Source organism: Triturus cristatus, chromosome 9 (assembly GCF_964204655.1).
Source record: "Triturus cristatus chromosome 9, aTriCri1.1, whole genome shotgun sequence".
Taxonomy (NCBI): domain Eukaryota; kingdom Metazoa; phylum Chordata; class Amphibia; order Caudata; family Salamandridae; genus Triturus; species Triturus cristatus.
The window spans coordinates 1,239,361,313-1,239,386,432 of NC_140592.1; the positions used below are offsets into that span (position 1 = coordinate 1,239,361,313).

General features: G+C 43.8%; 1 protein-coding gene across 1 annotated transcript in view; it reads left to right on the plus strand.

Moving 5' to 3' along the window:
* The window catches only part of DPH6 (diphthamine biosynthesis 6), a 487,001-nt gene that overhangs the window by 21,252 nt on the left and 440,629 nt on the right, over window positions 1–25,120 (plus strand). The window contains exon 3 of the mRNA XM_085627344.1: window positions 7,587–7,780. Coding sequence (XP_085483470.1) covers window positions 7,587–7,780 — 194 coding nt within the window. The remainder of the gene's footprint in view (window positions 1–7,586; window positions 7,781–25,120) is intronic.

Genomic DNA, 25,120 nt, shown 5'->3' on the forward strand with positions numbered 1-25,120 from the left:
ATTGATTCAACAAGATAATCTGCGACCTCCCCCAAAACAGTGGCTTCTATTTCCGCGCTGTGTTCTTTATCTCGCAAGTACTGCTACCTCACTGAGGCCGGCAATCAAATATGTAATCACACAAATATGCGAAATCTATAGCAATTTTACACTGACTCACTTCATGTGGCCTGCCACTACAAAATGATATAAATAGAACATCATGCTGCAGTAAGGAGGAGAGCCTGAGGCCAGATCACTTAAGAGGCATTGATTGGCACAGATACCGTACAGTAGCAGAAATCACGCAGTCTCGTAGAAATAACACCGGCCTTCCGCATTGAAGTTTCTACCTAACTTTTCAAAACATTCCCATTACAGTTTGCATTGCATTGCCTGCTCAACAATCTTGTTGCTATCTCTGAATAATTGTAATACTGATCTGTTGAGAATGGGACCAGATTTACCATACCACACTAAATGTCCACCACTGTGACCCCCCCCCCCCCCCCATGGCACAAGATCACTAAATTGTACTGATAAAGGAGATAATTGTATGTTATGGTTACAAGGCCAGTGTCATATGTTGAAATCCCCCAGTGACGCAATTAAAGCCAGGAAATGCTGGAGAGGAGGGAAAGGAAAGGGGGGAATAATGGAAATTTGGGGGGAGAAACTTGGAGGAGATAACGAGAAAGACGTCCTGTTCACTCATAAGCTTGATAAAGGATCCATTTTGCCCTTTAGCAGCAGGTCCATGTACACCATAGTACCCCCTAGTAGTGGTTGCTCACTGCGCTTGCTCGATACACACCATGTGGGGGCTGGTCTCACTTTTATTTCTCTCTGATTTACTACTTGTGCCTATTTTTGGTGCTCTCTGAAAGAATGTCTATGGGTACATATGACTGGGTGGGTAACCTGGTGCTCTTGAAGGTCATCATCTACTATTTACTGTGGTTTGAAAGTTGATACAATTGAATATGTAATGAAAAATGTGCTGTAAAATTCACAATTTTGGTCGGTTGTTTTCCAAAATTTTCTTGGGGGGAGAACCCCCCCAAACCCCCCTAATAGCAGTCAGGCTCGCTCGCTTCGCTCGCTCGCTACGCGCTGGACGGGGGCTGGTCTGCCAAATGTGACGGGGGCTGGTCTGCCAAATTTTGCCAGGGCTGATTTCAGTTCCCAGTCCGGCCCTGCATAACTGGCCTTTGTTTTCAATATACAGTCTCTCTGTCTTATACATACATTTAGGGTGTTAGTCAAACTGTTATATAAACATATGTCAGGATAATATAGCTTGAATATACGTTAATAAAATACTCTCTTAAGCATATAGCGTTAGCTTAGATACAAATATATATGCATCACAAAGTATTGACAGCATCTAAATATGTTGAGAGTCCTTCAATTGTTCAAGTAACTATATTATCCTTAAGGGAAAACAGATAAGTAAAATTTATATTCAATTATGGATATTTCTGATAAGTGCTTTTAACTACCTCACATATTTTTTTTTTTTTTAAGTATGACAATTTCTTGGAATACTTCTCTGTATTCAACTTCACACTTTTTCTCAAGCTCCCAAGGGAAACACCATCTCCAAGGCTTTCAAAACAAACTATGTGGTAGTAAGGTCCTAATTGTAACAGCATTGTAGCTCAATTTCCTAGCACTGACACTCTGGACCTCGTCAAACTTATACTCAGTACCTTCAAAATGGCCATCAACATTTCCAAACCAGTGCGGGAGTTCTGTAGCCTCGTAAGAAATGTCGTTTCTTATTCTGAGTTCAGGTGCCCATGCGTAGAGCATCCTCCAGAAACATGAAGCCCTGTGCCAAGCATTGCCAATGTTTGAGTGCACGCCAAACTTTCTTTTCCCAGAATACGTGCAGCATTTGTGAGTTCACAGTGCTACTTTCGCTCATTCGGTGAGTGCCAGAAGATAAGTTTCAGTCTTTAGTAGAGACCATGACAGGGTGGAGGGTGTGCTTGTTCATACTCGTGAGTAGGATGTAAGTTTGCTTGGCTTGACAAGGTATTTGATGTGTGGTTCTGTGTTGCTTGTGTGAGATGGTGGAGATGTGCAGGGTATGGTTGAGAGGATGGCCAAGCAGAGAGGTGCTTTTAGGCTGCTTAAGAAGAAGTAAGATAATAACACACCTCAGGGTTCCTGGGTGTTGAGTGCTCTAAAAGTTAGGTGAAAGTATTCTACGGTTATGCTGTAGCAGCCAACCAGAGTTGGGACTGGAGGGAACAGCCTCCAGTAGGTTATTTTTTGTGATCCATCACCTGGTTGTTTTGAAACTTATTTGCTTGCTGCTGGTTGACTTGCAGCAGAAAGGTAATGTGATCCTAGGCAAATAAAATTAAGGACTGTGCCAGTAGTTGGTTTTGAGCCCTGGTGAGGCTGGCATGTCATCATCGGGCAAGTTGGCTGCTGCTTCCGTGAAGTCACTTGGATCTGGACCTACAGATTTCTGGGGCAAGACGATCACTGAAACGGTTATACGGGTTATTGGAAATGTTTTGTAATGTGCAGATTTAGGCATTAAATGTTTGTCCCACAATAAGGTACACTTCGGAAGGCCTTTATTGTCATATAGGGACTGTTCCGTGGGTTTCTTGACCCACTTCAGGTGAGTGTAAGTAGAGGATATTCTACAAGGGTATTGTACGTCAGAAAATGAAAAATACACCTAGGTGCTATATGTTTTGGCTGGGAAGAAGTGAGTACATGGGAGTTAATGGGTGTTGTTTGAGGAAAATTGGCTAGAGAATAAAAAGGAATGCAGTGCCCAGTCGAGGATATGGACTTGTGATGAGTCTCATGTGAGGGTCTCTGTTGGTGAGGTTGAGTGGACCTGTACAGTTTCGGGCATGGTGATGAAAGTACAAACAGAATTTTATTTTTTAGGTCTCGCCTAGCGACGCAGCGCATGCGCTGTTCACCTTGGCGAGATCTATTGTCGTTGACTCGGTTGTCGAAGAGGGACAGGAGATGTGCAAGCGCCCGGACAGGCGATGTGCACGTGTACGACTTGCGGCGTTCTCAGGACAACGCGCGCATGGCGTGCTTTCACTTTCCCTCCTTCCCTGTGATTTTCGGCGCATGCACATCTCCGGCTCGTAGCATTTTTAGGACAACGCGCGTATGGCGCGCTTTCACTTTCCCTCCCTCCCCCCCGTGATTTTCAGGACAACGCGCGCATGGCGCGCTTTCACTTTCCCTGGCGCTTAAATGTTCTTACCTATAGGCAACAAATGGAACATGGAGCTAGGGATCTGGCGGCTTTGTAGGAGCGCGGTATTAAAAGTGTTCGTACAACAGACATGCTTTACAAATGGAAGTATCTGCGACGCTTATGGTAAAAAGTCATCGTAAGCTTGAAAATGAGGTGCATGGAGCATTGGTAGTGGCTGTGTATGAGTAGGGATACAGCTTGTTGTTAGAGGATGTTTGGAATTATTATTAAACGTTTGAGTGTCTCTTTGATAGGGGCACTACCTATACAATTCTAGACTACGCGAGCTCAATGACTAGTTGTATAACACACCATAGATTCAGTTTTCGAAGCTGCTGGTGGGGTTCTGCTGTGGATTTATTTTATTTCGACGCACCTAATTTTTGGAACTGCTAAGTTTTTAGATTTTGCCAAGTTCTACCCAAGTGAAAATGTTTAAACAATCAGTTGATGTTTTGATAGTTTGTTCTACCCATTTCTGGGTTTCGATCCGCCCAAGCAAGCCGTGCAGACAGCGTCACTTCCGGTTCGTCACCATACTTCTAGTCTGGTGCCAGTGGAAAGCACTGCTGGCCACTAGCTCGCTGGACAGGGTCAGGGGTCACTGACTCCGACTGCCTATATCAAGATCCGGGTCCATATGTTATGATATGAATATGCTTTTCATTCCTTCGGCGAGGTCATCTGACAAAGTCCCCCGGAAATCACCAGCTAAGCTTGTGACAGCCGATCTGTAAGCACACACTCTCATGTGACTGCTTTGACAACACCGACTTGCATGCCTAAAATATACAATCGGCTCCCTGTCTTCACAACAAACCCGCTCACCTGAGGGGACGCGGTTATTTATTCCGCAGGAGACTCCTCTGGAGATGGAGCGTTGGCGCGCGCGCGCGGCCACTTATGGACACTGGGCCCCCTCTGCCTCGTGCCCTCGCCTTCCAAGCTTCTGCATCTCAAAAGCAGCCAGCCACCGAGTACGGCTTACACACTCGATGCAGCTCAGCCCTTGAATGATACTCTCCCTCTTCCATAGACTTTTTTCAATCGAACAAATAAAATAACGGCACCAAAAAATGGCATAACAAATAAACAGATGCACTCTCTCATAGTCTGGGAGGCCGGCTACAATAACATGGAAGGCTGTTGAATAAAACAAGAGCTTGCAATTTTAAACAGACTTGTCTTGGGTGTGTACCAGTTTACTGTCCAAAATAAGGCAGGCAAATTTGACGCAGGCCTAGTTGCAGGTGCAGCGTTCCTCTAACCCCCCACCTTTTATCAGAAAGGTTCTGCGCACCACCAACTGTCCCGAATACAAACAGCCAATTCAAAAGATGCTCCCAAAAAGAAAGGAAAGAAATGTTTGATGATTGGGTGGCCTTAGCTATGCCATTGTGCGTTGTTGGATCGTCTGCAGTCCATGGCGGGCAATGCTATAGTGGCTTTTACTGTAGCCAGGCAGGCAGTGCGGTACGAGCGCCGATCAGACATGGACCTTGCCTATAGATGGCTTAAGATGGTTTAATTCCACACAACGACGTCTATTGGGGAGCAATAAATTGACTCAGGCGATTTTCAGATACTTAATCCAAACCCCAGATACCAACGAAAACCCTGGGGATCCTTTCACCATATCTAAGAAGCATATTAAGGGTTTATTCACTCCCTCAGATGATTACTGGGGGGTTTAGCGCTACCTTCTCATGCTATAAGGACATTTGTGCCACTCCTCACGGGTTACTGGCACTACATGATGGCACACTGGCGGATATTGGTATTTACCCTCTAACAAATGTTACCTCCTTAACGAATTGCTACTGGGGCTTTTGTTATAGTCAAAGATCATTAATTGCCCCATTAGTTCTGCCCACGGAAGATTACTGAGGAGGACTGTGGCTAAGAAGAGGGTTTTTTTCCATCAGAGGTTACATGACAAATGACATCTACACACTGCGAGTCATGGGCTCAGATTCACTATACTTGATTCACCAATTGCCCTCGAGCAGTAGAGGAATAATTCATTCCATCTTTCACAGGGGTAGAAGGCTCTGCCCAAACAGCTTAATCACTCAAATATTCTCCTGCCAACGGCAAGTAGGAAGACGGAAGGCTCGTCAGAGTTATGCTCGAGAGCTGGTAGTATGTAAAGGAAGAAATGCAGGGTAGGTAGCTATGAACCCATAAAGTTTTCTTGTAAACAATACAGCATCTCTGACATTGACTGGCTGAATAGTAAATGGAATAGTTTACCAATAGGTGGTGAAGATGTAGTTGGGCAATGTTAACCTCGCGCTGGCCCTGCCTCTCAGGGAAAAAGTGCCAGCCAACCAACATAGGTTTTAGATTATCATTCTCCCCAAAACTTTCTCTAAGCCCTCCTTGTGGCAATTCCACCTAGTGGCAACAATGCTCAGGGTGCCTGATGGGAAGGAGGGAAGGAAGACCCTCATGGAGTTGAGGCCTTGGTCCCAGCAGAGCAGCAGTGATGAATCCCACCACCATAGTAAAAGAATGAAAAACCTCTTAAGGGAATCACAGGGGGACAGGGTATATTGGGGAGGTTAAACTTATGTCAGGGTAGGTTAAACTTATGTCAGCCCAGAGGTGGAATCAGCACGAGCTGCAACCTGAGATGTCATGGCAGCTGGGGAAGTGTCAACTCTCTGCTAGGTCACTACATAGGCAACAAGTGAGTAACATGCTAGGCCTCTTAAGTTCCACTGTAATCTTTCCAATGACAGAAATCAGACATTGTTACTACCCAATAAGAAACCCGAAAACATTTAAAACTGCTAGGGGGGTTGGAGTCTCAGAAAGGATGGCTAGTTTTGAATTTAGCTGGGTATATGTATTCATACATGTAGGGATTCTAGAGGGGCAACCAGGTCCCAGGGGCTAGTCAACCAGAATAACCATGCTGTGCATTGTCCTTAGTAAGCATTTTACTCCACTGCACATAGCGAATAGAGGAGTGGCTTTTCCTTCAGCATAGTCCAGAATGTGCACCATGATACGTGGTCCCTGACATTTACAAGTGATGTTTCCATAGTGTGATTAGTCACTACTGTAGTTGTCTGACATGGGCGAGAAGTGATGGGCAGGCCCGACTTCTGGGGCGCCTACAGTGAGTATACAAAAAAAAACCATTTCAGCTGGAAGAGAGAGGAAGCTAAGCCAGGTACTTCTTTGAGCCCCAACAGGCAGTATCCATCTGCACACTTACTCAATGGGACAGCACTCATCTAAAGTGAGGCTGCCCACCAACTTAAACAAGCATTTGCAATGCAACAGGTCTCGCATTTACGCGAGTTTGAGCTAATGGCATTGTTAATGAAAATGCCTTTTATTTATGTTTTGGTTTTTGAAACATCATTAAAACGCATTGTCATTTACAATGCCAATAGCTTAAACTCGCGTAAATGCGAGACCTATTGCATTGCAAATGCTTGTTTGTTCTGTCTTGTGTTGCATAATGATTTATTTGCTTGGTTGCATTTTTACTCTGTTGTAAATGTTTACTTTGTTTGTAAAGAGCTGAGACATTGATTGTGTGTAAGAGCAACTGAAATCCGAATGAGACAAAACACCCTGAAACTTGATGGCCACAAAACAGAAATCCTGGTTCTCGACTGAAATGAATTGACCCCATCTGTCCTTCGAACGTTCTTTTGAGGCTCACCCCATAACAGATCTCTCGGTTCCAAGTCATCAGTGTATCCCCCCTCACTGGTGCGTGACTCTCTTGTGACATTACATTTCTCATCGGTGGGGGGTGTGGAGGGGCACAGACCTCATAAACCTGCTACAGACAGACCTACAGGCAGGCATTTGAAGCAGTGGTCAAGGGTGCTAGTCACATTTCTTTTGACTGTACACTTTGTGCAGACCACGGATTCTGAATAGAAGTGGTACACGTCTACTGTATTATGGGTTGTAATCCCACTGATTCTGAATAGAAGTGGTACACGTCTACTGTATTATGGGTTTTAATCCCAATGATTCTGAATAGAAGTGGTACACGTCTACTGTATTATGGGTTGTAATCCCACGGATTCTGAATAGAAGTGGTACACGTCTACTGTATTATGGGTTGTAATCCCACTGATTCTGAATAGAAGTGGTACACGTCTACTGTATTATGGGTTGTAATCCCACTGATTCTGAATAGAAGTGGTACACGTCTACTGTATTATGGGTTTTAATCCCACTGATTCTGAATAGAAGTGGTACACGTCTACTGTATTATGGGTTGTAATCCCACTGATTCTGAATAGAAGTGGTACACGTCTACTGTATTATGGGTTGTAATCTCCCCATGTGTTTATTGTTTTATAAACTTTTCTGTGTGTTTTTGAAGGTGGGACAGATGAACTTGACAGCTACATGTACCAGACGGTGGGTCATCAGGCCATTGACATGTATGCGGAAGCCATGGGCCTCCCATTGTATCGACGGACTATCGAAGGCCGCAGCATGGACACGGGGCGAGTGTACAAGGAGTGCACAGGGGACGAGGTGGAAGACCTGTATCAGCTGCTGAAGCTCGTCAAGGTATAGTGTGGGTGGAGTTGGCCTCTCTGGTTACGCTATGTGGAGAGGATGAGCCTCTTGGGGTGTGTAAGACTTATCAACACCTACTGTGTCCTGACAATGCCTCCCTGGGTACACTGTGCAGTGAGAAGGCCTCTCAGGTAAACTGTGAGTGGATATTCAGGGTTCACTATATGATGGGAACTCCTCTCTGGCTACACTGTGTACTAAGTATGCCTCGTAGAGAACTTTGTGCGGTCACTGTGCTTCATGGGGTACAGCATGTCCTCTCTGGGTGCACTGTGTGTTCATAATTTCTCCCTAGGTGCTCTGTGGAATGAGAAGACCTCTGGATACACTCTGCGGTGAGAATGCTTCTCAGGGTACATTAATTGGAAGATGGGGCTCTCAGGTTATACTGTGTCCTGAGAATACCCCTTGGGTTCACTGTGTGGGAAGAACATCTCTGATAGTACACTGTGCGTTGAGAGCGCCTCCCCAGGAAACACTGTGTGGTGTTAATGTCTCTGTAGATGCACTCTCTAGTGAAATCTGGCCACATTTTGGAGTGAGAAGACCCATTGAGGTAGTTTGGTGATAAAACCTTGCACGCTGCACTTTTCCGCGTGTTTTGAAAAGCCCTCTGGAGTGGCTGGGCTTTGCTTTTTCTGGTGGACCACTGCAATAATACATGTGCTGCCTTGTTTAACTGAGTGGTCCTTGCTTGGAATGCTAGCTGGTGCCCTCAACATTTCACCCTTAGTAGGTCAATAAAATAAGCACCATTAGGTTGGGTAAAAGTCTGTTTACATTGCTAAGTGTATTTTCTGGTGAAAAGGCTTTTCTAGGCAAAGTGTGATGTGAGAAAACCTTTCAAAGCGCCTGTAATGTGCCAGCATCAGCTACTTGTAAATTGAGTAGTGGCAGAGTAGTAGTACGTGTTGATTGGCCACTGCACCTTCACAGGGAAGAGCTAAAAGCCCAATATAAGTAGCAAGGACTGAGCATAATTTAGTACTAAGTTTAAGTAGACGTATTCTCTGGAAGGTGGGTCTGCGTAGGGAGGAGAGTTTATAATTTATTTCCATAGAACTCTGACACTATAGTACCACATTCACAACTTTATGGTAAGTGAAGATGTACGCGTGCCTAATGTGTAAAAAATAGCATACAGAAAAAACAAGTTATTTCTCAGAATTAGGATTAGGGTAGGAGTGTCCCAGCAATACTTCATGTAAGACCTTTTCAGACCGGTTTTAAAGTTGGTAAATGCAACAATACCTCTGTACTTGGGTAATAGAAAGGGCTCTTCTGTAGGTGAAGAGTGTGCTTAAGCTGCTGCTGGTGGTTATTCAATCTCAGAATCATCCTTAATCAGGCTGGTGGACAGTTTTTCCCCTTCAATGTATCTCTAAGGCTGTCGCTTCTTTTCTGGTCACAATATTACGACTCTTAAGAATGCAATTGGTTGCTCAGCATTTTGAAGAGTAAGGCCTGCAATTGCCCTCTGTGCAAGGGTGCTTACTTGCAGCGGACTAATTTATAAAAATAGCGACAGCGGCAACAAATATACACTCAAAGATCTGCAGATCTATGTGTGTGGAAAGCTCAGGCATAAGGAGGCGTGTAAGCAGTCCAGTGTGCGTAGAGGTGAACAGGAGTCAGGGGGTAATGGTCACAGGTAGATAGGATGAGTTTGTGCAAGATGGTGTTTCAAATTCACCTTGTCACTAGTTGAAGAATCGAGGAATCAGCCGTTAAATCTATGTTCTTTAACCAGAACAAACCTCAATGCCGCCTGAGGCAAGCTTCCAATAGCCTTTTTTGGGATTGTTGGCACCCATTCTGTTGTGACATGCCACGGTTCTGTATGACCAAAGTATACGAAAATGTGATGGATGGAATGCTTGAATTAATCTCAGCCACTGTTAATTACTCGAGGCCGCATCCCAGTCCATCATAATTTTGCACACCATGCCACCTCAGTTTGGAACCAGCCATATGCAAATCACTCTAGACCCTGCTCTTATAGGAACATCCTAGCCCGAGCTGCCAGATCAGGTCCTCCCTGAACCTGAACACAAGCAAACCAGGACCGGTTTTGCCGTAGTTAGGGCTCATCAGCCAGGTATAGCCTGGTTTCCTTGACACAGTGTGCACAGGACCCACTTCTGGACGTACCTTGTCCTGGGTTGCTTGTGTTCTGGTTCAGGGAGAACCTGGCCTGGCAATTCGGGCTGGACCGTTCCCAATAGAGCAAATTCGCTTCAAAAGGGAGGCCAACACTTTCCTCATGGGTAAATTTCTAGCTTAAACCTGGCCTCCACCATCACCATGGCCCTGATCTATGGCCGTCTATTGCCTCCCTTCGGATTACCTAGTTACCCCATCAGAAACTTGGAGCCTTGTCTTGAACATTTGTAAATGTAATCTGTAATATGTTATCGTGTCATGAGTATTTCGATATGTAACCTGTAAATACATGCCCTTATGTCCCTCATGTATCCTGCACCTTGTCCCCTGCTACTCGATCCGTAACTGGTGGATGTTAAACCTGTTCTTTGTATTGCTATATTTTCCTGTAAAGCGCGCTGATACCCTAACGGGTCAAGTTCGCGCTCTATAAAACTCATAAATAAAATAAATAATAAAGTCAAGACTGATTTTCATGTGGCTGGGCCCAAACTGCGATTGCACGGTGGTTGAAAAATGATGGATTGGGGTGCAGTCCAGAGCGATCACCAGTGGCTGAGATTAATTCAATCATTCCATCCATCACCTTGTGTTTGATGCCTTAAATGTTCTCTATGACATCCCTATATATATTATATGACAGATTAGGACTCAAAAACGCAACTACTACAGGATGACCATGGAATAAGCAAAACATACCTCGCATGTGGCGGACAAGCCGTCTTCAAAAGGAAAAAAGATCTGTATTGCCAAAGAGATCATGAATTATTTTTATTATTTCATTTATTTATTTATTAAAAAGAAAACTTTTCAGCAGGAATGTTTCAGAAAATCATACAATTATATAAAGATAAAGTAGCTTTCTATTTAAAAGAAAAAAAAAAATTGACTTGAAAGATTTATTCAAGTAGATATTGACTTTGCCTGGGAAGGAAAAGAAAGACCGAGCATCAGAAAACATATTAAGATTATACTTTGTATAAATCTGCACCAAATATTTACTCGGCTCAGAAAACAGACATGGACTAAAGAGAAGTCTGTGATTTCAATTGTGGATCTCACAGTTGCAGTATGAACTTGGCATCTGCTTCAAACCAGTATCACACTGATGACAGCTTCAAGTTCACATACAGCCTTCTCACTTCTAATTCTAAGATCCTTTAGATAAAACTGGCTTCATCCGGTTTCACGAAATTACAATTATAATGCAGTTTTATGTTTTTAAATTGTGTTCTAGATCATAATCCTTTTGCCCCTCACAAACTCCTTTAGCCATAGTTTTTTTCCATACTTTATTTATACATTTCACCAGAGGTACAGTAGAGATGACCTGCACAATAATATTGCAGCATACAACAAAGTAAAAAGAAAAACAATGAACATCTTCGACTTAAGTGTAGGGCCTCAAGTGCAGTAATAAGCCGGGTGAAGAAAGAGAGACCGGTCCGGGGGAGGTAGAGGGGAATATCCACACAAGCAACACTAATTTCCAGTCACGCAGCAAATACGCTGTTGGTGGATCCTTCGGTCGAGTTTGGTCTAAGGAGCCCGACATCCTACGAAGGGTCCTCTTCTACAACAGGTCGGGCACATGGTGAGCCATTCGCCAGCCCCGAATCCTGGGTGTGATATAGGTCATGAACGGCCTCCAAATCTTTTCAAACATATTCGTTTTATGTGTATTCAGTGTAGTCCACTTTTTCATCGTATAAATATGCCATCTTTTAGTCCTACCAGAGGAGCTGCTTTTTGTTAACAATGATGAGCCACTGTTACTGGACCCACTAACAACATCTGTGTGACAAGAAGACCCGAGTGGGCATACATAGGTTATGTCCGATCCTCTCCTGGATGATCCAACAGTATCACTGGTGGGGCCATTAGAAGAGTGGTTCCTGCAATGCCCTTTATGAGGCCGAGGAGAGATGCCCAATATGTCTGGGCCAGTGGGCAGGTCCACCAAATATGAAGCAGGGTGCCCCTCTGCGGGCATTCCCTCCAGCATTATCGTATTCCCGAACATGGCCCCCAATCTAACTAGGGTGAAGTACCACCTAGTTAGGACCATGTAAGGATTCTCTTTATATTTAGTTCAGATAGACGAAGTGGCTGCTCTAGCCCGTATTACCTCCCTTTTCTATGCATTCTTCAGTTCGTCTTCCCATCTGCTCATGTAGGAATGTCATAATTTAATTACCGGGACTTAATTTGATACAGAAACATAATAGAAATAGCTCAGTAAATAAGAGGCAGAATCCGTGGTATTAGAGGTTCGGAATGGGCTTTATTCCAATGGACGATTCGAATCGGTTGCTCCAAGTTCCATCACCACGAAGGTTCAGGAAGTGAAGTACATACATTATTGATAATTAATCACTTTTATACAATAGGCATTACAGTGAAGCAAATGCAAGAGGCGTAACAATTGATAGTGTAGATAAAACATACATACGTAGCAAAAGTAGGTGTAACTGGGTGTGACTAAAGAACGTCATCAGGTGTGATGTCATAATAGGGTGGTTCCATGAAGGAATTTCGCAATGTCAGCAGAAATATTTGGCAGAAATGCGCGCGCAGCAGCATGACGTGTGATTGACGTGCAACTAGGGGGTGAAGGGGACTTGACATTTAGCTCTACATGTGGCGACAGATGTCTGGAGGGTCAAGTCAACCTTATCCCAAATCATATCTGACATCCTATGTTTAAAGAACTATGTTATCCAAAAGAGAGGTCTCTTAGAGTAGAATCTTATTCTATACTGCCTATACTGACTGTTAGTGCGTGTACAAGCGTCTAAGTGTCTACACTAGATGCGAGGGCAGAAGTCTTCCATAATAATAAGGCTATGAATTACTTGCATAAAGACAGAGAAGCCGGGCCTTTGCTCGGTAGCTGGAAGAATGTTTACTTAAACTACTAGACAGGAATGCATTGGGCAGGGAGCGGAGCAGATAATTTCGAAGGTGAAATACAGTTTCTTGGCAGGCAACAGGCTGATGTCAGGCATCGTGAGCCGCGCAGGGAATGAGACAAAGTTCATGGTCACAGATGCAGGCTCAGACTGGAGCTTCAGAGGCAGAAAGCAAGAAAAGCTTGATGACAGAATCAGGGCCTACTCGCCTGAACTGTAAAATGGCATAAGTGAACCATATAAAGCCGGTGGCCTTTCGTACTTAGGAATGGAATATCCGGCCCATTCATGGCGGATCTGAAAGAGGACATGTTAACGGTGGACGCGCATGAGTTTGCGTCTTCATAACTGGAACTGGAGGGAACATACATGTACTTGTGATTTATACATGGAACCGTTGGGGTCCAAGATAGGGGACATAACTGATCAGAAAAATCCATATTTCCACATTCCCTCCTTGTCCCCTACTTGCCCGTCAAGAGATATCAATCTTCATCAATCCATTGATCTGTTCATATAGCATCATTTGTTCTTCTTTTTTCTTCTGGGACGAATGAAATCTTGGTGATGGAATACACGATGTGGCACACAGACCACAGATCGCTGGTCCACATTGTAGACATAGACAGCAACTGAATAGTATGAGAAAGCCAATACCTAGGAAGGATAGGACCTTCCATCCAAAGGTAGATAATACACTCCAAAACCAACCGGACCAAGTCCAGGTGCCTGGATTCTGGTGTATCTGGCTTACAATCTTATGAAGGCGAGTTATGGCTTTATATACAGATGGCGAATTTTCTGGTATGAAAATGCAACAACTTGATCCGATGACCCTACAAGCTCCGCCCCTATCGGCCAGGATGACGTCAAGGACAAGACGATTCTGAAGCACAACAATCCGCATAGCAGACTGTTCTTCTGTTAAATTGCCTAAGGCGGAAATAGTTTCATTCACTACTGCTTCAAGGGTTCTAGTTAATCTACGTATCAGCTTACTATTAGTAACGGTACCTATATAGGGAAAGAGACCTTTATTGAAATCTGTGTATTTTTCCCATGCTGTTTCAGTGTAATCGACTATTGGGAGATCTCTTCTTTCTCTATGGTGTACTAAATGAGTATTTCTGTGATAATCAGGAGGAGCTAGGAAAACAGGTGGCAAAAGGAATCCAATGTAACAGGTACCATCCCAATCTAGAGGTAGGCGTACATATGCCGTCTGACCACATATAAAATAGGAATGGCGGGAAGCTCTAAATGTCGACTTGCCTTGATCACTGAATTCTATTACAGTGGTGCATCTACTATGGCCCATATGTATGGAACCATTCTTTCTTACACATAATTCACCTTTTACTGGGAATATTGACATAGCGGGCAAAATTGGAGTAGCTTCGGATTCGACATTTAGGATCATAAGATTGAGTGTAAAATTACCTAATTCATACACTTCATTTTCTAGATCAGTTCCTGTTCTTTTGGGAAGTCCCTCCTTGTTAGGGTAGCAGACTTTAAGTAAAACTAAGTTCAAATTTCCCCATACCCAGTTGTCTTGATAAACTGCAGAATTTGAATCTAGGGAATTATTTAAACTAAACCATGCTCCACAGGAGCCGTTGTGTGTGAATGGGTATGGAAAGAGAGGTAGAATTCCTTTATAATTCTGATAGGGAGGGAGTCGGCCACATATCCAACAATTTGTAGCATTGCTAACCTGATGGGAATGATGTAACATACTAATAAACGTGTTATTGCGCAGCGCAAATCTATATGACAATTCATGCGGAGGTAATTCACTAAAAGAATGTTCAGCAGTAACATTATAAACATGTCTAGAAATAGGATAATATATGTGCAACAATATACTTGCAGTAATTATTAAAAGACTTAAGAAAAACAAAATTAATAACGTCACTGTGCAATGACTACGCAGTGATTTACAGTATGCATGTCGTTTCAACATTTTTCGGGTTTTTTCTCTATTCAGGTCTAAGGGATACATGTCAGAGACAAATTCAACCGCTTCACCTTGGAGAGGACTTAAACAATCAAATTTCCCGACTGGTTAGATCTGAGTTTTAGTTTATATAGTTCGTGATTACTCTTTTCAACAAAAGGAAGTTTTGAGTCAATGGGTGAAGACACACGAGGTGTGGTATTTACATCCGATGGTAGTCCATGAAATTTCTTGATATGACTTGAATGTATCCAGCCTTTCCTGCCTTCGATCTTCACGGCTGTCCTTGTGGTGAGCAAGACCAGTTGCGGCGACCTCCACCTAGGATCCAGCTGGGTCTTCCGATCGAAGTTCCTCACTAAGACCAGGTCCCCCGGGACTACGTCATGGGGTTTCACCTCAGTGTTGTCAGGAAAAGCTGCAGCTACCTGTGAACGACAAGATTGTAGTGCAGACATCAAGGAAGCCAAATAATCTGTCAGCATATTACAGTCAATATCAGTTATTTTACGTGGTATAGGCGTCCCCCACATATTTGGTGGTCTACCGAAGATCACTTCATAAGGGGATAGCCCTGTTCGAGAGTGTGCTACCATTCTCATGTAAAAGAGTGCAACTGGTAACGCTACTACCCAGTCGACACCTTTCTCTCTGCATATTTTGGACAATCTAATTTTCAGAGTTTGATTATGTCTTTCCACGAGACCTGCTGCCTCGGGGTGTCGGACACAGTGGAATTTCCACTGATAACCTAACAAAAGTGAAACGTGTTTCATTAGTTCGGATGAGAACGGCTGGCCGTTATCTGAGTAGACAACACGTGGTAAACCGTATCGTGGGAAGAATTCTCGAACTAACTGTTTGGCAGTAGTCGGGGCAGTGTAATCTGAAACCGGGTATGCCTCTGTCCAACGGGAAAGAGCACAGACAACTACGAGAACATATTTGAATCCTCGACATCGTTCCATCTGGATATAATCCATCTGGAGGACTTCAAAAGGGTGATCAGGAGGCTGAAATCCACCCTGTTCTACGGGAATGCTTTTTCCTGGGTTAAACTGACAACAGATCATACAGGTACGGACTTTTTGTTTAGCTGCTGCTCGTAAATGTTTGTTGAACCAAATGTGTTGAATGCTGTCTAGCATAGCTTTTTCTCCTAGATGTGCTGGACTATGTACAGTGTTAATAATGACTTGGACCATTGAATCAGGAAGGAACCACACAGATTTTTCCTTTGTCATCCATCCTTGATCCGTTTGGATCCCTCCTAATTCAGTCCATTTCTTTATTTCGTCTGGAGTAGCATGTGTCTGTATGTCAATTACGTCAAGAGCGGGATCCTTAACCATCATGCAATGTGTTGGCGTCGGGACTATTGTCTTTGTCATGTCGGATGTTTGAGTTTGAGCAGTCTGTTTAGCTGTTCTGTCAGCTAGATCATTGCCTTGAGAAATGATATCAGTAACTTTCGTATGAGCTTTACATTTCATAATTGATATTGCAGTGGGTAGATGTATTGCATCTAATAAGGCATGAATGAGGGGTCCGTGCTGAATGTGGGCACCGTGAGAAGTTAAATAACCTCTCTCTCGCCACAGCACGCCGAAGTCATGTACAACTCCGAATGCATAACGTGAATCAGTGTATATGTTGACTTTTTTATTTGTGGCTTGAATACAGGCTTGTGTCAGAGCGACGAGCTCTGCTGCTTGAGCGGACAAGGTATTTATACAATTTGTTTCAATGACTTCAGTGTCTGTTGTGACTGCGTAAGCGGCCACTAACTCTCCTGTACTTGTTCTCATACATGAACCATCTACATACAACGTCAGGTCTGGGTCTGATAATGGAACGTCTGGTAAATCTTGTCTGGGTTTCGTCGTGATTGTAATAACTTCAATACAATCATGAGCTAGTGGGTCTGTTCCGATTACAGGTAAAAGTGTGGCAGGATTCAATGTGTTACAACGTCTGATTTCTATATGTGGCTGAAACAATGTTAATTCGTAACCGGTGAGTCGTGCTATAGTCAAGTGTTGTGTTTGTGTGCGGTTCAAAAGAACCTCTACTGCATGTGGTACTTGAACTGTCAATGGATGTCCTAATACTATGGCATCGCTTTGTCTGATTGCTAAGGCTGTTGCTGCCACTGATTTTAGGCATGCAGGCAAAGCCTGAGCTACGGGATCTAATGTACTAGAAAAATAGGCACATGGTTTGTGTGATCCTGCTTGTTCCTGTGTGAGTACTGACAAGGCAGTACCTTCGCGTTCTGTAACAAAGAGTGTAAACTGTTTATTGTAACATGGTGTTGCTAGGACAGGTGCTTGACATAAAGCTTTCTTTAAACTTTCAAAAACGTGTGTATGTTCCTGAGTCCAAGGGAGGACAGTCGATGTGGCTGCCTCCTGTGTTGTCAATTGAATGAGTGGTTTTGCTAGAAATGCATACTGAGGGATCCACTGCCTACAATATGAAGTGAGGCCTATGAAAGCCCGCACCTCCTTTTGTGTCTTGGGTATTGGCATGTTAGCTATTAACTGAATGCGGTCGGGTGTAAGCTGCCTTCCCTCCTTGGACAGCGAGTGACCAAGGTAAACAACTCGCTGGACACAGAATTGCAGCTTAGAAGGGGACACCTTGTGCCCTTTTTCGGCTAGAAATTGTAAAACTGTCAGTGATGCTTTCTCACATTCAGGTTCGCTTCTAGCGGCGATCAGCAGATCATCGACATATTGAAGCAGGGCAGTGTTTACTGGCATGTGGATACTGTCGAGTTCTCGTTTCAGTGCTTGGCTATAGATGCTGGGGCTTTCTGTAAATCCTTGAGGTGCGCGTGTGAATTTAAAGCTACGTCCATTTAAACTAAATCCGAACAAGTATTGGCTTTCCGGATCTATTGGGACGCTGAAAAAGGCATTCTTGAGATCAATTACAGTAAAGAATGTTGCTTCGGAATCAATAGCTGTCAGTAATGACGAGATATCTGGGACCACAGGGAATTGTGGCACAATGCATTTGTTCAATTCGCGCAGATCAATAACCAATCGATATACTGGCGGAGCCTTTGGATCTGTTCGTTTAAGAATCGGAATTATCGGGGAATTACATACACTGGAGTCTGTTTCCACAACTTCTCCTTGGGCAATGAGCTCGTCAATAATTTGCAGTAAAGCCACTACAGCATCTGGTGGTAACTTGTATTGTCGCATTCGTGGTAGTACCACTCCTGCCTTTAATGTAACCCGATATGGTGTAATATTCATACAACCAACATCAGTAGGGCCTTGTGCCCATAAATGTGTAGGTAAAGTCTGCAGTCGGGGATCCATGTCTCGAGACACATAGTGACCTTTGAAATCACGTAAAAACAATCTTACTCCTTCCGGAGAACAACATATTATAGCTCCTAGAGCTTTCAGTGTTTTTATACCTAACAGGTTTTCTGGACATGATTTAGTAAGCAATAAATCTGTAGTTCGGGTTAAGGGTCCTATCGTAAGTGGAAGAGGCTGTGATACTTCATTAACAATAGGTTTTCCTGAAAAACCAAGGGAAATATTCTGTGAGCCTGAGAGGGGTGCCCCTGGAACTTCACTACGTTTTATAGTTGTTCGACTTGCCCCTGTATCAAGTAAAAATTTTCTATCTTGGCCTAATAGTTCACTATGTACATAAGGTCCTTCTTGGTCTACAGGGACCTCGATAAGGGGTAAGTCAACTTCCCTCTCTAGGCTGGTTCATGCGTATCGTTGATAATCAGGATAATCGTACTGTGCAGTCTGGTACAGCTGTCGTGTCGTGGTTTGTGTGGCAGCAACCGGCAGCGCTGGTGCAGCTGGCACAAACTGTATAGACTGTTGTGGAGCTGGCATGGACTGTGCATGCTGCGGGGCTCCTTGTTCATTCTGATCCTGTCTAGGTGGCCGTGGTCTTTGCTGTGTTTTACCTGTGGCGATATTACGCTTCAGGACTGGGCAATCGTGTATGTAATGTCCTGGCTGTTTACAATAGTTGCATGTCCCTTTTACAGGTCCTGCTGACTCACCGGAATGTGTCGTACCCTTTTTATGTCCTTCAGCTGGAACTGTCTGAGAGACTAGCATTTTCATTTTCGTGTCTTTCATGCGTTTCTGTTCATGTTCTTGTTCCTCTCTAATTCTATTGTAATGGTACTGTAACATTTGTAACATTTGTGATGGGGTATTACCTTGCCAGGTACTCTCGAATTTTAATACTCTATTCTTCACCTGGGGCAAGGAATTTTCAACTAATTTTGTCACAAACAGATGTGGGTATGACTCGCTACTTGCTTTTATACCACTATTTATACCAAAACATTTTTCGAATCGGGCATAGAAATCACTAGTGTCTTCATCTTGCTTTTGTTTACAGGCTGAGATTGCACCCCAGTCTTCCTTTTTCGTGGTTAATAAACGTGGCAGCACCTGTACTAGTAAACCTGGTAGTGCTTTAGTTTTATCCCCAAGCCCCGAACCTGGACCTCGGGCCCTTTCTTCATTTTCTAATGCTGTCCAGTCTATCTTTTGGTCTCCCACCTCCCACTCTTTTTCCTTAAGTTTTTCATAAATGCCAGCAGGCATTAATACCTTTAATATTGTCATAATGTCGGGATAGGTATACTCTCCCATGAGTAACATGTCTTTAATTTCTCGGTGGAAACCCGCTGGGTCTTTGTCATGACTGGGTACCACTTTCTTCATTTCTAACAATTCTATTTTCGATATGGGCGTATATACATATACACGTTTAAACTGATTGTCCTCGCCCTTTATTGGGTGTACTTCTCGTAAGGGATTCTGTCTGTCCATGTAATACGTCGTTCTTTCCTTGATGGGCAGTGAGACATGTTCTGGGCATACAAAAAGAATGTACTGCTTTCTTGATTCTAGTATTTCTTTAATTAGCTTAGTACCTGAACCTCTCCATCTATTCGTGAGTAATTCAGTCAATATATCAGGTAAGGGACCAGGATCTGAATGTTGGCTTTTATATAGTATAAGAAGTTGTTGAATCATATAAATCCCAGCTAAACGCTGTTCATCTGGGGTGAGGTTCAAAAATGTGTGTGCTACTGTATCATCACCATGTTTTCCGGGACTGTCAGCCCAATGAACGGCTGACCTGGCTAATTCTTGTTCATCCATAGAATCGAGTAAATGATAACCCCTTCGTTCTCGCAGTAATTTGTCAGCGGCTTGGAACGAATGCTCGGGGGACCTTATATTTATTATAGGTGTTTGGAAATTCCTGTTATTATCTGGACATATCGGACGTATCGGATCAGTAAAACATCTAGTACTATTACAAGATCTTCCTCTACCTACATAGGCTATGGTTTCTGACTGTCCTGTGGGCAGTCCTGATCCTTCCTCCTCCTCATTTTGTTCAAACTGGTCTACCGTTAATCTCTCTTCGTGTAGGCGTTCTATTTCTTTACGGATCTTTCGACACATGGCTATTATACATTTTTGCTTATCATGTCTCCCTTCTGATATATTCTGGCTCCATCTGGTAAGAATTTGCATTGCTTCCGGGTCTACCCCCGGTCGGTCTTGATTTCTGATCACACAATTTATGAGGAAACGTAACAGTTCCCCCTGTATCTCCACTTTCTGGTATTCCATAGCTCTGTTAATACATTCAGAATCTCGCCCTGTTTGGACAAAATGATATATATTATCTAGATGTGCAGTCATTCCTGGTAACTTCCCTAAATACACCGCGGCTCGTCTGATACGTAATGATGCCATGATCATTTCGTCCTCTTTGCCGGGCACAGGGTCATATCTACAATCTACAAGAAGTTCCTTAAGCGTGCGGGAATTTATGAGTTTGGGGGTACGTGGATGTGCTGTCTCTTGAAAAGTAAGTTTATTTATTCTGGGTGGCGTAGAAAAAATGTTGGTAGCACCTCTGGTAGCCCCATCTGGGGTATCGGGCGTGAAAGGATTCGTAGAACGCGATACAGCAACTATAGGTGTGGACACAGCTATAGAAGTAGCTGTAGGAACAGATGTGGAAACAGATGTGCTTGCCGGAACTTGTGTCAGGATTTGGTGCTGTAGAGATGCAGATACAGGATCTTGGCGTTGAACTTCACCGGCAGACGGTCTATGTGGGGCGGGGTTAGCATACTCGGGAGCTGCGTCATCTAAATATGAGGAAAGAAAAACATCTTCTGCGGTTCTAGGATGCTCCTTAGGATGTACTTTTATTGGAAATAATGGGGGTGGCAAGTCTTTTGGTATCCCCGAAGTAGCCTTAGGTAATCCCTCGGCCAGAAGGGGATACATACCCTTCATAAGGGCATTTCTTTGTCTGTCTACTTGTTCTGATTTCACTCGTGTACCTTCTTCAATTAATAGATTTTCTCGGACTTTATTTGAATTTTCCTTACTCTTCTCTTCCTGTCTACGTGCTTTTTCTGTACGTCTATACGATTCTTTACGCCATAATTCAATGGCGTCTTTCTGTGATTGTCTAGCTTTCCTTTTCCATAATTCTTCCTCTATTTTCACGATGCAATCTGCATCCCAGGTCCCAGCTGCGGGCCACCTCTGACTTTCTGGTAATTCCTTAGTGTAGTCTACCCATAGATCAAGAAATAATATGGCGTCTAGGCCATGTTTATGATACATGAAGTACCCTGGAGTGTCCCTAGGAGGAATGGGAACAGCTTCTTCGAGTACCCCTTTTCTAGTTGTGATCTGTCTTAGTTTCGAAAAGAGCGGCATACTGAGAACTGATCTGATACTTGGTCTTGAACAAACTTAATACAATAAACACAATGATGAACAGTCATTCACACCACAATATGCAGGACGTATTAACACATTTAACATTTAACATTTAAATGAGCAACAATGATGATGACGATCTAAGAAAACTTAATCACTGAACATAATACTCGGCATTAACTGAATTATTCTGAATTTATATACTTGATATACTAGATATACTGCTAAACAGTACAGATACACTGCTAACACAGTGCAGACCGGATTTGTGTACCCAAACCCGTCTGGACCGGCACAACTTATGTGCACGCCAGAACGCCTCCCCAGTAATGGTACTCACCGGGTAGCTCGGAACGGAAGGCCTCGGAACGGAACGGAACTGAACTGGACCGGACTGGACTCGACTCGAAAACTTCGGACACTTCGGGACATCGGAAACTTGGTGGGCCTCTGTATACCTCGGATCTTGCTCTCTCAGCTAGGCTCTGGTCGGGATACTTCGCACTTCTCACCGCCTCGTCTGGGTGTTGATCGCAGCCTCAGTCGCCCCCGCTTGACCGGAGGGAGATACAGGAAATCCTGCTGGTACGCGTTGTTGTCCGTCCAGCTGTGGCAGGAGACCGGGCCTGCAACGCACCGCCGGCGCGTGAGATGAGAAAGTGTCCCTGTTCGGGCGCCATTCATGTGGTAAATAATTTAATTACCGGGACTTAATTTGATACAGAAACATAATAGAAATAGCTCAGTAAATAAGAGGCAGAATCCGTGGTATTAGAGGTTCGGAATGGGCTTTATTCCAATGGACGATTCGAATCGGTTGCTCCAAGTTCCATCACCACGAAGGTTCAGGAAGTGAAGTACATACATTATTGATAATTAATCACTTTTATACAATAGGCATTACAGTGAAGCAAATGCAAGAGGCGTAACAATTGATAGTGTAGATAAAACATACATACGTAGCAAAAGTAGGTGTAACTGGGTGTGACTAAAGAACGTCATCAGGTGTGATGTCATAATAGGGTGGTTCCATGAAGGAATTTCGCAATGTCAGCAGAAATATTTGGCAGAAATGCGCGCGCAGCAGCATGACGTGTGATTGACGTGCAACTAGGGGGTGAAGGGGACTTGACATTTAGCTCTACATGTGGCGACAGATGTCTGGAGGGTCAAGTCAACCTTATCCCAAATCATATCTGACATCCTATGTTTAAAGAACTATGTTATCCAAAAGAGAGGTCTCTTAGAGTAGAATCTTATTCTATACTGCCTATACTGACTGTTAGTGCGTGTACAAGCGTCTAAGTGTCTACACTAGATGCGAGGGCAGAAGTCTTCCATAATAATAAGGCTATGAATTACTTGCATAAAGACAGAGAAGCCGGGCCTTTGCTCGGTAGCTGGAAGAATGTTTACTTAAACTACTAGACAGGAATGCATTGGGCAGGGAGCGGAGCAGATAATTTCGAAGGTGAAATACAGTTTCTTGGCAGGCAACAGGCTGATGTCAGGCATCGTGAGCCGCGCAGGGAATGAGACAAAGTTCATGGTCACAGATGCAGGCTCAGACTGGAGCTTCAGAGGCAGAAAGCAAGAAAAGCTTGATGACAGAATCAGGGCCTACTCGCCTGAACTGTAAAATGGCATAAGTGAACCATATAAAGCCGGTGGCCTTTCGTACTTAGGAATGGAATATCCGGCCCATTCATGGCGGATCTGAAAGAGGATATGTTAACGGTGGACGCGCATGAGTTTGCGTCTTCATAACTGGAACTGGAGGGAACATACATGTACTTGTGATTTATACATGGAACCGTTGGGGTCCAAGATAGGGGACATAACTGATCAGAAAAATCCATATTTCCACAGTGATAAAGCTGGGAAACCACTCTCAGTTAGAGAGCAGGCCAAATACTGTCTCAAACAGTGTCCGAGCCTGTGATCCAGTGATTCTGTGATCTCCTGAGCCAGCCCAGTGCAGAGCTAGCATCAATTTAAACCTGGTAGCCCGCCGTAAGGACACAGCCTTCTCACATTTGTCTCAAGATCGCAGCCTTCCCATATCAAAAAAGTATTTCAACCTACGGGACTTTCTCCCTCCCTAGTTAAAAGTACAGCGTCCGTAAAAGCCTGGCGGGTAATCTGGATTGTGAGAGAGTAATTGTAATTGTAAGAATATTTATAGAGCGCATGGTTACCAAAGGCATCCCCGCGCTAAAGCCAAAGCTAATGAATAGTAGATGTTTATGGGAACAAAAAGGTTTTTAAACATTTACGAAAGCCCAGATGGTTGGTCATGCATCGAATATCAAGAGGAAGTGAGTTCCAGAGCCGTGCTGTGTTGTAGGAAAAAGATCTTTCCTAATTCTGGGAACAACTGCCAGCAACTTATTGCCTGAGCGAAGATTTCTGGAAGGATGATAAAAGGAGGCGAGGGAACCAATAATAGAAGGGGCAGAGCCTGATGAGATCTTGTGTAAAATGCAGAGCGCCTTGACCTGCGCTCTCTGCTGGATGGGCAACCAGTGCAGAGTGGTCAGTGCTTGCCGTGCTGACTGTCGCTTGGGGATGTTCAGAAGTTGGCGAGCCGCACAGTTCTGAACAACTTGTAATGTCCTGACCGTGGAGCAAGGTGCTCCCAGGTAGAGGGCATTAGCATAATCAAGCCTTGATAAAATCAGGGCCTGAATTACCACCTTTCTTATACTGGGAGGGAGGATAGGGATAATTTTCCGAGTCATCCTCAATAATCCATAGCAGCTGCCAGCCACCTTCCTTGCTTGTTTCCCAAAATCAAGCTTACGGTCAAGCCATACTCCCAAACTTTTGATATGATCTTTGGGAAGTGGGGGGGGACCGAAACAATTAGGCCAAAAAGATGTTAGATTAGGTATAATAGAATTACTCAAAAACATCAGCTCTGTTTTTGAGCCATTCAGCTTCAAGAAAGAGTGATCCATCCATGCTGATATTCCTTCCAGGCACAGTGCAAAATCTGATGTAGAGTCCTTCATCTGGTTGAAGGCAACAATCAACTGTGTATCATCGGCATAAGTGACTATTTGAATACAGAGTGGGGTAATAGGGGACAGAAAAGTGGTGACATTCCCAAATTGTTTCGGGCGTTTCCAGTGTTTCAACGGTACACGCACAGGGTGTGAGAAAGTGTTGGTGTGTGGTCTGTTGCTGTGATGGAGCCAGAGTAAGTTCTACAATGGATTGGTTTATAATGCTGTCTCCAGCTGGAGCCAGGGAGTTTATTTTTGAGGTTTCATCCAAGCAAGTTTGAGCCGCGCTTAGATTTCGAATCATATCTGGCAGCCCCAGCCTCCCTTCTTTGGACTCTTAAATAGAGCTGTCCTTGTTACTCTAGAAGATTTATTCCCACAAGCAAACTGTAAAAGACTGGTCTGGAGATCTTTCATAATTTGTTTTGTGGCCTATAGCAGGAAGGTGTGTGTCACACATAGGAAACTCGGAAGCAAATTCCTCATAATTCTATTAATTCGGGCTATCCATGACAGGTCCTATT